Raw genomic sequence first — 13581 nt, 5'->3', positions numbered from 1 at the left:
TGTACTCCCATTTTCTTTTCAGAAGAATATTAAAGGCCCAACCATCCTACTTCAGTTATGAAATTAAAACAATCATCTCTGCAAAGAAAAACATTCTGTAAAAACACCAAATAGCTCCCAAATATCTGAATATTTTCCCCTCCTGATTTTCACTAACTGTATGAACATAATATAAAAGAAAAAACATCACCCACAATCCCACTGCTCCTAACACAAGTATTCATTTTGTTTTTTAAATTTCCTTCCAATCTTTGACCATATACAAAAAACAGCTAGAAACAGTTCATTTGTCCAACAAATATTTATTCAGAACCAATTACATACTGGTCATTGTCCTAGGCTTGGGGTCTGGAGATGAGTAAGGTAAGATTCCCTACCTTCAAGGAGCTCATATTTCAGTAGTACTGAAGGCCTAGCTAGAAAGCAGGGTAGAGCTCAGTGGCAGAAAGCGTGCTTAGCATGCACAAGGTCCTGTGTTCAATCCCCAGTATCGCCATAAATAAATAAATAAACAAACAAACAAACAAAACTAACTCCCCCCCAAAAAACAAAAACACTCAACACAAGGCCTAGCTAAAATCATGATGTATATCAAACTTTTATTGTTCTTTCTTCCATTCATTTAGCATGAACACTTTCCCCATTAGAACAATCTTTTTAATAGTTATTTTAATGGCTGCAGAATGGTATATGAAGAAATGTGCCATAATTCACATAAGCATTTCATACTGTTAGGAATTTGGGTTAGTCCCAAATTTTTACTATTTTACCTAATGCTATGATGAACATCTTTCAGGTAAAATGATTTTTTTCCTTTCTTTTGGATTGTCTTCTTTGGGTAAACGCTAACTGACCACATGCAATGCTCTCCTTCCTTGGCTTTCACATCTCTGCCTACTCCTCATCTTCTATTTCCTCTTCCTTCCATACCTTTTAATGAAAGCGTTCCCCAGGATTCAAACTGCATGCATTTACTTTTCACTCTACACACTCTCTTTCGATGATTTCATCTATTACCATGGCTTGAGTTGTCATTGATTTAAGGTCCATATGAAAATTTATCTTTCTAGCCCAGACTTGTATCCTCATGTCTAGCCCCTTACCCTGAGCTATTTATTGGTCACCTCCACTCAGTGTTTCACAGGGACCTCAAACTCGCTCTGTCTCCAAATGAATTAATCATCTGTAAACCTTCCCCAAACCTGCTCTTTTTTCTACACTCCTCATTTCAGTGAATATCACTACAAACGTACCAACATTCACTCAGATGTCTAAGCCAAAAAGCTAGAATTATCCTAGACTTCTCTTCCCCAACACCCCCACCCAATTAATTGATCACCAAGACTTATCAAGTTGTCTCCATGTTTCTCAAATCCACTCACTTCTTTCCATTCAGACTACCATCGCCTTAGTTTTTAACCACTCACAGCACAGTTGTTAAGAGCATGGGCTTTAGAGATGGAAAGTTCCAGTTCAAATCTACCATTTAATAGCACTGTACACTTTGGCCAAATCATTTTTTTTTCCAAATCATTTTATTTTTCTAATTTTTAGTTTTGTCATTTGTAAGACAGATATTAATATTTCTATCTTGAGACTGTTAGGAAGATTAAATGAAATAACTGCATAAAATAATTAGCAATCTATCTGGTGCATGGTATAAGCTCAACAGGTGGTTTTTAAATTTTATTTGTTTAGCTTTTTAAACTCAGATTATTATCATCTCAAAACTACATTTTTCAACAGATTCCTCACTGGCCTCCTTGGTTTTGAGTCTTTTCTCCTCCAATCTACAGTCAGGGTGATTTTTCTAAACTGAAAATATGAACATGTCATTCCCCTACTTAAAACCTCCCAAAGGTTCCATATTCCCTTTGGATAAGATTCAAAGTCCTTACTCTGGCACACAAGGCTCTGTGCAATAAGGCCATTGCATCTCTCCAACTTACTTGTGCCACTGCTCCTCTCATACCACAGGTCTAGTCAGATGAACCACATATAATTTCCTTTTCCCACATTTTCTCTCTACTATTTGGCCTAGCAGCCATACTGCTTCCTCTTCTTGGGATATTATCACTCCATCCTGTACCCAGTTAGTCACCTTTCATGACCTAATTAGGTCAACTCTAAGAAAGCTACTCTAACTCCCCAGGGTTGCAATACCCTCTGCAATGACCTAATATATCCCTGTTATAATTACCTGCTTCTAGTCAGAATCGCCTACTAGACTCTATTGTCCTTGAATGTTAAGATTATGATTAATTCACTGGTAAATTCCCCAATACCTGCCACATAGTGTACACTGAACAGTTGTTGAATGATTGAATGAATAAACGAATGAGATTGCTTGGCCAAAGAATATGAACATTTTTATGGCTCTTAATAACTACACTGAATCCCAAAAAAGACTGAGCCAATTTACACAATCATGTGGCCACAAATAACCTAGCTTATCTCCCAAATTCTAAAATCCTTATGTTACCCTTAAAAGCTGTTTAGTGTATATTTTCAGCTATCACCACTATGCTTATACAGTATTCTCACCAAAACTGAAAATTTGAGAATCATACACTAACAAATACTGGATGTCAGCCAGCGAGACTTCTGGAGGATTCACTTCTGAAAGATTATTCCTAACTTAAATGTGGACAGAAAATTCTATACTATACATTTTAGAAAATGGTCAATACCTTCACCCCAACCCTGCAAGTGACAGGAGGCAAATTCACCTTGGACAGTTTGAGGATCTGGGAATGTTTCCCTTCCATTTCTCCACTGTAGTCTTTAGGATGAGTAATCAGCTGCCAGTTGTAGGTGTAGGTTTCTCCTATACAAGGGCAGTTACAAAAATCATGAAAATACACACCTACATACCAAGAGGACATCACACAGCCTGCCAATACCAAACCTCTTCTAAATCTTGACAAAGCCTTAGTTTCCAAGATTCCACCCCAAAGCCTAAAAGAAAGCTCAACATTCTGTTCAAAGAAAGGGTGGATTCTGCTGACTCAGCTATGGTTAGGCTTCTTCCACTCTTCCAGCAATGCTCACTCCTGCCTCATACCCACCTTGCTTTGGGCTAGTCCTCCCCCAAAATACCGGGTTGCTCATGGTATAGCATCCCAGTGAAAACACATGCCCTACCAACCACTATGGGTGAACTCGTTGGGAACAAAGGCCATTTTCTCACAAAACTTCTTTTGCAAAAAGAACAGCAATGACTTCTAAATAACATGGTTCAAAAATAGCGTTTTACAGAGTGCTAACAATGCTCGTCTCACTGAGGTCATCACACCCTGGTGAGTTAAAAGAGCTACTTCATTCCTGCTGAGCTAAATAACACACTGCAGAAGATGGTAGGGGATGGCCCATTTAAAACAGGCCCCACTGAAATTAATTAAGATCAAATGAAGCATTAAATGGTCCTCATTTGTAGCTCAGACTACATGACTGGGTAGGGTGAGGACAGAATCCTGTTATCTAAATGGAATATCCCCCCACCCCACCCCCACCTCAGTTGAAGTGGTCTTAAATTTTTTTTGGAACAAAATGCATTTCTGGCTATGAAAGGGTGGGATTTGGTAGGAAGGTTTAGTTTAAGTTCCTACCCAAAAAGGGAAAAATAAAAGGAAAAATACTTACAGAGAATGGTCCTTTTCTTATTTCATGAGTTCGAAAGTTAAAGTTAACACATAGAACTTAATCCCAAACAGCCTTCATCTTAAGGCCAGATTTTATTTTATAAGCCTGAGATAAAAGATCTATTACTCTTCCTTTCTTCACAAAATACTAGCTTTGTTTTGGCCACTGTCAGCCCCAGGCAGCTCTCATAAATGTATACGTAGAAGTTAGGTGAGGAGCAGGAAAGAAGCAGAAGTAGGACTGGTGCTAAGAGATGACACTTCTTGAACTGTACTTGGAATCTTTTTTTCCACACAAAAAACAGACTCAGATAGTCTGAGAACTGACAATTTTATAACATCTAAGACTAGCAACCCAAATTTCAAAAAATGACAATATTCCTAGGACAGAAAAGCTCAGGGAATGAATTATACCTTGCAGACAGAAATCTGCCCAAGGGCAAGAACAACTGAGTATAGGTCTGTTAGACAGAATGCTGGTTTTAATGATTCAGGGCAGTGGTTTTCAAACCATGCCTCTGAACCCTAGAGGGACCCTGAGAGGTGCTTCAGGGGCTGCCATAGGAGATGAGGGGGATGAAAAACAGGAAGAGCTCGTCCTGCCTCATCGTCCCCAACCTTTGAAAGTTTGAAACCATCCACCTCATGCATCTGATAAAGGCTGAAGAACCTGGGGAGAGGAGAGTTGAAAGAATCTGTTTCTGAACCGATGTGTTTTGGAATACTGATACACGAGGTGGTATTAACTTACAGAAATGTATATGCAAATAGGAGTTATAAAAGAAAATACATGCGAGCCAGGATATCTTTCACCAGAGTGGAAGCAACTGCAGCTAAAGACAGTTCTTTCCTCACCTGCATCTTCAAAAACCACCAAATCCATTTACCATAACTTACCACCAGAATAGGAAAGGAAAAAGTTTCTCTAGAGGAAGGCAGAATGAACTGATAAGGAAAACTCAATTTGAGGACAGCAATACAAAACAGAAAGGGCATCTAGAAAAGTACATTTTGCATAAATATACCTATTTGGTATTAGGCCCCAAATGTAGGGATATTGTATTGGAAATGTGTACCTAAAATGGAAGGACCTCAGCCTGAATAGACTGTGGCATCTACTTAACTAACCTTATAATGAGCTACTTGACTAACCTTACAATGAGAGTAATATAAACCCAGTGCAATCATTTCCACCAAAGTATGCTTCACTCCATGTCACAGATAGTCTTAAAGAGAATTTGTGTTCATACGTCAAAGTTTGGTAAATTAACATATACGTCAAAGGTGAAAGGGATGCTCATATTACCCAAGTTTCCTTAAATAATAAACTAATCATCCCCCAATTTATATATCTTATAAATCTGATTTTTGTATATCACATTGGGCTTATCTTTTTTTTTAAGTGACAAATCTGTATTTGCAGTAGTCTTAATAACTTCTCTATAAGCTCTATATCTGCTATTTACTAGTTGTCTGGCCAAAATAAACAGGGTAACCCGAGTTTCAGTTTCTTCCTCTTTTAAATGCGTATAATACAATCTCCATTTAATGAGCATCAATCAACAATGAAATCAAAAAAGAAATTTAAAAATACCTTGAGACAAATGACAATGAATACACAACCACACAAAATCTATGGGATGCAACAAAAACAGTCCTAAGAAGGAAGTTCATAGCAATCAGGCCTTCCTCAAAAAATAAGAACAATCTCAAATAAACAACCTAACCTACCATCTAAAAGAATTAGAAAAAGAAGAACAAACAAAACCCAAAGTCAGCAGAAGGAAAGAAATAATAAAGATCAGGGAGGAAATAAATAAAATAGGGATTCATGAATATTAGCTATGTTCTAGGCACTGAAATAGTGCCATTTCATTTTGCCCTTAAAGTAGCCTGATGAAGTAGGAATTACTATCCTTATATTACGGAGAAAGAAATGGAGACTTAGAGAAGTTAAATAATTTGCTTAAAATCATTCAGCTAATGACTGGTTGAGCTAGAATTTGAACCCAGACTTGACATCAAAGCCTATGATTTCAAAGATCATACTGTATTGCCTCTTATAGCACATCTGTGCATACGCAAGCTATACCCTACTCTTAAAGGAGTAAATGGGCTAAGGTATGTAGGTATCATTATAAATCAAAACATTATCCAAATGTAAGAGGATGTTTTACCTTCACGTGGTTCTTGGAGAACAAACGCATTTAACTGAACTTCATTCTTAGGAAGCGTCATCTGAACACTCTCTCCAGCAGATACCACCAGTTCCTTTATAACTGGAAACAAAGAAAAGATATGAAATAAGTAATGAGATCTAGACTATCTCATTTCTTTCCCTCCTTTTGTGGCCAAATTTCTTCTATAAACAATATTCAGCTATTGCCTTCCTTTCCTTATTATTTACCCACTCTGTAATCCCCTGAAATTTGACTCTTATCCCCACTTTTGGACTGAAAAGGATCTTTTGAGATCATCAACAAACTTGTTAACAAATCTAATAGTTGTTTCTCAACTCTCATCCTTCACCTCTGTGGCATCTAATACTACTGACTCTCTCCATCTTAAAACTCTTGGTTATCATGGCATCATATTGTTCTACTTTCTTCCTATTTCTCTGAGTTTTTCTCCACTGTGAGTTAACTATGATCTGTCTCTAAGTTCTCTTTATATAGTACTTTTCACAGAATTCGATAAACAAGAGGTCAGTTCTGTTTCAAGGATCAACTTTATGCTCATATATAACTTTCTAATAAAATATAAAAAGTTCCTAGAAGAAAAGACAAATGTCTACAGCCTTAATTTTCTTTCCATTTAAATTGCTACAACCACAGACTTAGATAAATTCCACAAATCTTAACTGGTCTTCCTTCTGCTAGCTCTCCCCATTGTAATCCAATCTGTCTTCCTAAAACATCTATCACAGAGTGTTTCTAAAATACTCACCTACCAGGTTACTCTCCTACCCTAAGACCTCCACTCCCATGCCATGTTTAAGGCTAAACTCCTAACCTGGCTCTAGAGATCCATCATCATCTGATCACATCATTTCACCATTCCTACCCAATACCGTCTCTAGATATATTCATTTTCCCTCTTGTGCTCCACAGAAGCCATAGTCTACTCTTGAGAACCTTGCTAAAGCTGTGCCCTTCAACTGGAGTGTGTGCTTACTTTATTCTAAACACAGTACTTTGTTTCTAGCTTAAAAGCCAGTCTTCTCTCCAGGAAATCTTCCTATACCTTTCTCAGTTCAAACTGATCTACTTCCTGAACTACTGTAACATTTTGGAACACTCACATCAGCTAGATACTGTCTTTATGCTATTTACCAGGTATTCCATACATGTCAGGATTTCTCAACTTTGGTACTATTGACATTCTGGACCAGATAATTCTTTGTTGTATGCCTAGGAGCAGGCGGTGGTTAGGGGGTGCGTCCTAAGCCTTGTAAGATGTTTAGCAGTACCCCTAGACTCTACCCACTATATATACCCTCTCCTCCTCCTCCACAGCTGTTAACACCAAAAATGTTTACAGGCTATTGAGAACCACCAATTATATAAATCTTATTTCTCTAACAATAATTGTTCATTTGGTATGAGACCTAGGAATCAGAGAGCTTAAAGCAAACAACTGGTGTGTTCACCCACATTTCAAGACTGGGAGGTGAAAAGGGCTTCCTGACAAATATGAAATTTAAGATTTATCTGTCTGCTTGGGAACACTGAACTCGGGGAGAAATGAAACCATCCATTATGAAAGCTTCAGCATTACACACCCTGGGAGGTGGAATAAGAATTATCTGAAGTAACTTTCAAAGAAAAGAAAAGAAAGAAACTCCCCACTTCAGAAGTATAATGGTCAAATATATAGCACAGCCCAAACTTTTCATAATTACATCAACACTTGCAAGCATTCTGCCTGAATACAAAAATTACTTTAGTGCTTCAGGGATGAAACCCTAAAATTTCATGTTGTATTACCACCAAAGTAGACCTTAGGAAATTAAAAGTCAGCAAAAATTTATTTTCACTGGCCTTGCTTCACCCTGCTGACTTTTTCAGGAGATAAAGATCAACAGTTTCCTTGATTAACCATTTCCTCCCAATACCTTAGAATGGAACTTATGAAGCATAGACTAGCTGTTAAGGCAATGCTCTATAAATCTTCCTGTGAGTTGCTTTAAAAATAAAGATGCTATCAAAATCAAAGAGACAAATATCTGACCTACAACCAGCCATTCAGAAGGCAAATAGATGTACAGATCCAACCCTTTCCTCCCAGTGGCCTCTGTTTGTTTGGTTCCTGGAACATTATTTAATTGAAACTTGTGCCTTTAAATCCCAGGCACAGTGCAAACTGGCTCTGAGAAAAGGAGCCTCATAAATTCCCATAGGCTTGAGCTTACTGAAAAGGAGAGTCCCAATCCTATGATTACAGGGACACCAACAGGATTATTTTTCTTCCTTTAACCTACAGTATTCAAAAGTCATGCCTCCCTTCTTTCCTTCCACTAAAAGGTTAACACTTTGATCAAAGGATCTATTTTCCCATCCTATCTCCAAGGGCAGAAGCAAAGGGCCTCACCTGGTGCTGAGGTGCTTGGGAAAGAGGTCTGGGGGGCAGAGGTAGCATAACTGTAGGAGGGAGTCACCAGTAGAGGGGAAGAAATCTGGATTTCCCCAGGGTTTTTTACTTGCTGAATGGTAGGCATAGTACCAGAGTCCTCTGACTTCTCAGACTGGACTGATACATTCTTCGACCAACCAGGAATCTTCGCAGTCAGGTTTGTGGTTAAGGGATTAGAAATTTTAACTGCTTTTTGGACCTAAAGAAATGCAAAAATTCATTTGAATAGGCAAAAATTATACAGCCAATTTTTTAGGTTATATCTCATGAAATAATTACATGTTAAATGTTTTTTTGAAAAATGCAAAACTGTCAAAAATATTACAGAAACTAATCTTACCATCCCAACTGGTGTTAAAATGTTGATATAAATCTTCCTGTATTTTTTTTCTATGCTTAAAACAAGACAGTAATAATCATACTATGTATGCTTTTTCAAACTCAAAATGGATTAAAGACTTAAATGTAAGACCTGAAGTCATAAAACTCCTTGAAAACAAAGGCAGTCAGCTATCTGATATTGGTTTTAGCATAAAATCAATATTGATTTTTTTGGATCTCCTCAGGCAAGGGAAAAAAAAGCAAAATTAAACAAATGGGACCACATCAAACTAAAAAGCTTTTGCAGAGTAAAGGAAACCATCAACCAAAACGAAAAGGCAGCCTACTGAATGGGAGAAGATATTTGCAAATGATACATCTGATAAGGGGTTAACATCCAAAATATACAAACAACTCATATAACTCAACATCAAAATAAAACCCAATTAAAAAATGTGCAGAGGACCTGAATAGACATTTTTTCCAAAAAAGACATACAGATGGCCAACAGACATATGAAAAGATGCTAAACATCACTAATCATCAGGGAAATGCAAATCAAACCACAATGAGATAGCCATTCTGACAGTTGTGAGGTGGTTATCATCAAAAACACAACAAATAGCAGGTGTTGGTAGATGTGGAGAAAAAAGAATCCTCGTATACTGCTGATGAGATCAAATTGGTGCAGCCACTATGAAAAACAGTATGGAGGCTCCTCAAAAAGTTGAGAATAGAACTGCCAATAAGATCCAGCAATTTCACTTCTGGGTATTTACCCAAAGAAAATTAAAAGAGATAGACAAGGATTTCAAAATTGTAGAATAGATAAACAAGATTATACTGTATAGCACAGGGAAATATATATAAGATCTTATGGTAGCTCACAGAGAAAAAAATGTGACAATGAATATATATATGTTCATGTATAACTGAAAAATTGTACTCTACATTGGAATTTGACACAACATTGTAAAATGATTATAAATCAGTAAAAAAATGTTAAAAAAACACTAATTTGGAAAGATATATGCACACCAATGTTCACTGCATCATTATTTATAATAGCCAAGATATAAAAGCAACCTAAGTATCCACTGATAGATGAATGAATGAAGAAGTGGTGTACATATATATACAATGAAATACTACTCAGCCATTAAAAATGAGATTTGCAATTTGCAATAATGTGGATGGACTTGGATGATGTTATGCTAAGTGAAATAAGTCAGACAGAGAAGGTAAATACTGTGTGATCTCATTTATATGTGAAGTCTAAAAAACAAAACAAATAGAACAAAATGAAAATGGACTTACAGATACAAAGAACAAACAGATGGGTGCCAGAGGGGAGGCAATGAAATAGGTGAAGGAGATCAAGAGGTACAAACCTCCAGTTATAAAATAAACAAGCCACAGGAATATAATATACACCATAAGAAATATTAATGATACTATAATAACTTTGTGTGGGAACAGATGGTTACTCGACTTAACTGTGGTGACCATTTCACAAAGTATGCAAATGTTAAATCATTATGTAACACACTTGAAACTAACATAATGTTGTATGTCAACAATACTTTAAAAAAAAAAGAAACCAAAGTTAATTTATGCCCCTCTGCAGTAAATTCCTGCCTCCATCCCCAGGCTCAGAGAATCACTGATTTGTTTCTTCACCATTAGTTAGTGTGGGCTTTCTAGTATTTCATATAAAAAGAATCAGATGCAAACTTTTTTTGTTTCTGGATACGTTTACTCAACATAACATTTTTAAGGTTGATCCATGATACTGTGGGTATCAGTAGTTCACTCCTTTTTTATTACTGAGTAATACCATTATAGAGCTATACCAACATTTATTTACCCATTCATCTACTGATGGAGATTGAAGTTGTTTTCAGTTCTTAGATTTTACAAATAAAGCTGTAATAAATGTTAGAATAAAAATGTTTCTGCAAAGATTCATTTTAGTCTAGCTTGAGTAAATACTTAGAAATATTTATGGCTTGTAACATTAAGTGTATGTTTAACTTTGAAAGAAATGGTGAACTACTGTCCAAAATGGCTATACCAGTAAGTTATGAGAGTTCCAGTTGTCCCATAATTTCACCAATACTCAGTATTCTTGGTCTTTTCAATTTTTTTGTCATTCTAATGGAATCACACTGTGATTTAATTTGCATTTTCCTGATGACTAATGAGGCTGAACACCTTCTCACCTGTTTTTTGGCCAGTCATATATTTTCTTTGAAGTTTATTCAAATTTCTATTTTAAACAACTTTATTAAGGTATAACTGACATACAATAAATTGAACATATTTAAAGTGTACAATTTGATAAATTTTGACATATGTGTTCACCTGTGAAACCATGACCACAATCAAAATAATGAACATATCCATCACATCCAAAGATTTCTCATGCTCCTTTGCAATCCCTTCTCCTCCCCGCCCCCATCCCCAAGCAACCTGCTCTGTTTCCTGTCACTATAGATTAGTTTGCATTTTCTAGAATTTTATGTAAGTGGAATCACATAGTATGTACTTTTTTTTGGTATGGCTTCTTTCATTTAGCAAAATTATTTAGCTATTCATTCATGTGCTGTGTGTACCAATAGTTCTTTCCTTATGATTGCTGAGTAGCATTCTTTTGTATGAATATACCACAATTTGTTTATTCATTCACCAAATGGACATTTGAGTTTATTCCAGTTTTGGGCTATATAAACTGAGCTGCTATAAATATTCCTCTACAAGTCCTTGTATGAAATATCCTTTCATTTCTCTTGGTTAAATATCTACGACTAGAATGTTTAGTCATATGAAAGATACACCTTTAACTTTTCAAAAAACTGCCAATTTTCCAAAGTTGTTGTGCTATTATATAGCCCCACCACGAGTGTGAGCATTCCAGATGTTCTCTAACTTTGCCAGAATTTGTTGTGGGAAGTCTTTTTTAATTTGCATTTTTTATGTACTTATTGGAAACTTGTATAACTTATTTGGTAGACTATATGTTGAAATCCTTTACTTCATTATTAGTTTTCTAATTGAATTACAAAAGCTCTTTATATATTCTAGAAACAAGTCCTTTGTTAGATATTTGATTTGCAAATATGTTTTCCCAGTCTGTAGCCTGCCTTTTCATTTTTTTAATGGTGTCTTTTAAACTGTACAAGTTTGTAATTTTGATGAGTTCCAAGTTACCAATTTTTTCTTTTATGGTCATGATTTTCGTGACATTTATTTATTGACAAGATCATAAAAATGTTCTCCTGTGTTTTCTTCTACAAGGTTTATAGTTTTAGCTCTTAAATTCAGGTCTACAATCCATCTTCAGCTAATTTTTCTGTATTTTGTGAGGTAAAGATCAAGGTTCATGTTTTCCCATATCACTATCCAATTGTTCCAGCACCATTTATTGAAAAGATTATCCTTTCCCTCATTGAATTGCCTTGACACATCAATTAACCATATTTGTGTTTGTCTTTCTCTGGACTCTATTCTGTTTCACTGATTTAGTCTATTCTTACACCAATACCACTGCTTTGATTACTGCAGCTTTAAAATAAGTCTTAAAGTTAGATAGTTTAAGTCTTCCAACTTTTTACTTATTTTCAAAATCATTTTGATAATTTTATGTCCCAATCCATGAACACGGCTGTATTAGTTTCCTAGGGCTGCCTAGAAATTTTCCACCTATTTGGTGGATTTAAGCAACAAAAATCTATTCTCTCACAGTTCCAGAGGCCAGAAGTGACAAAATCAAGGCACTGGTAGAGCCATATTTTCTCTGAAGTCTTTTGGAGAGAATCTGTGTTTCTTCAAGCTCCCAAAGATCTCAGCATTCTTTGGCTCATGGCAACATAACTCCAATCTCTTTCTCTATCTTCACATGGCTTTTTTTCTTATGACTCTGTGGCTCCAATTCTCCCTCTCCTTCCTCTTGTGAAAAGAACAATCACTGGACTTAGGGCCTGCCCTAAATACAGGATGATTTCATCTCAAGATCCTTAACCAAATACATCTGCAAAGATCCTATTCCCAAGAAAGGTCATACATACTGAGGTTCCAGGTGGACTTGATTTGGGGAGGGGGGCACACACTATTCAGCCCATTACAATGGTTTTCTCCATTTATTTAGTTAGTTTATCTCTCAGCAATGTTTTATAGTCTTCAGTATATAGCTCTTGCACATATTTTGTTAAATTTATCCATAAATATTTTGTGGTTTTGGACTTCGTAATACATTTTTTAAAGCTTTAATCCCCAATTATTCATTGCGAATATATAAACACAACTGATTTTGGTAAATCTGACCCTATATCCTGCAACCTTGCTAAATTCACTTAATAGCTACAGTAGCTTTCATATACATTTCTTGGAATTTTCTAAATACATGATTATATCTATGAATAAAGGAAGATTTGATTATTTCCAATCTGTATTACTTTAACTTCTTTTTCTTGCACTATCACAACAGCTAGAACCTCCAGTACAATGTTGAATAGAAGTGGTTAGAGCCACTATTCGTTAATTTTTATCTCATTTTCCTTCAAATCTTTGAACATAGATTCCTTTAAGTTTTTAAGCATACTTTAAACAGCTACATTGAAGTCTTTGCTAAATCTAATAGCTGATCCACTCAGAATTCATTTCTATTGATTATTTTTTTCCCATGTGAGCATGGGTCACACTTCCCTGATGCTTTTTTGCATGTCTCGTAACATCTGGTTGAAAATTGGAAATTTTAGATAATCTGTTGCAACAACTCTGGGTTCTGTTGTATTTTTCTGATGGGCTAGTGATTATTTTTAGTAACTGTCCTGTACTTAAACTGCAGAATTCGACTCCCCCACCGTATGTTGTCATTGATGTCTCTGCCCAGTTTTTAAATTCTTGTTTTTATTTTAGCCTGGCTTCCTAGGTATCACCCCTGTACCTGTATAGTTTATCAATAAGTCAATGATTTGGGCAGAGGTCA

The 13581-nt window shown here is 36.0% G+C and overlaps 1 protein-coding gene across 7 annotated transcripts in view; it reads right to left on the bottom strand.

Annotated features, from left to right (window-relative positions):
* Positions 1 to 13581, bottom strand: part of KIAA0319L (KIAA0319 like) — a 90763-nt gene that overhangs the window by 29668 nt on the left and 47514 nt on the right. For all 7 annotated transcript variants that reach the window (XM_072974814.1, XM_072974812.1, XM_015246482.3 and 4 more), the window contains exons 4-6: positions 8232 to 8472; positions 5819 to 5920; positions 2730 to 2827 (exon numbers count right to left, since the gene is read on the bottom strand). In XM_072974814.1, coding sequence (XP_072830915.1) covers positions 2730 to 2827; positions 5819 to 5920; positions 8232 to 8472 — 441 coding nt within the window. The remainder of the gene's footprint in view (positions 1 to 2729; positions 2828 to 5818; positions 5921 to 8231; positions 8473 to 13581) is intronic.

Source organism: Vicugna pacos, chromosome 13 (genome assembly GCF_048564905.1).
Source record: "Vicugna pacos chromosome 13, VicPac4, whole genome shotgun sequence".
Lineage (NCBI taxonomy): Eukaryota > Metazoa > Chordata > Mammalia > Artiodactyla > Camelidae > Vicugna > Vicugna pacos.
Note: the sequence above shows the minus strand (reverse complement) of the source record. Positions and strands in the feature narration are given on the sequence as shown.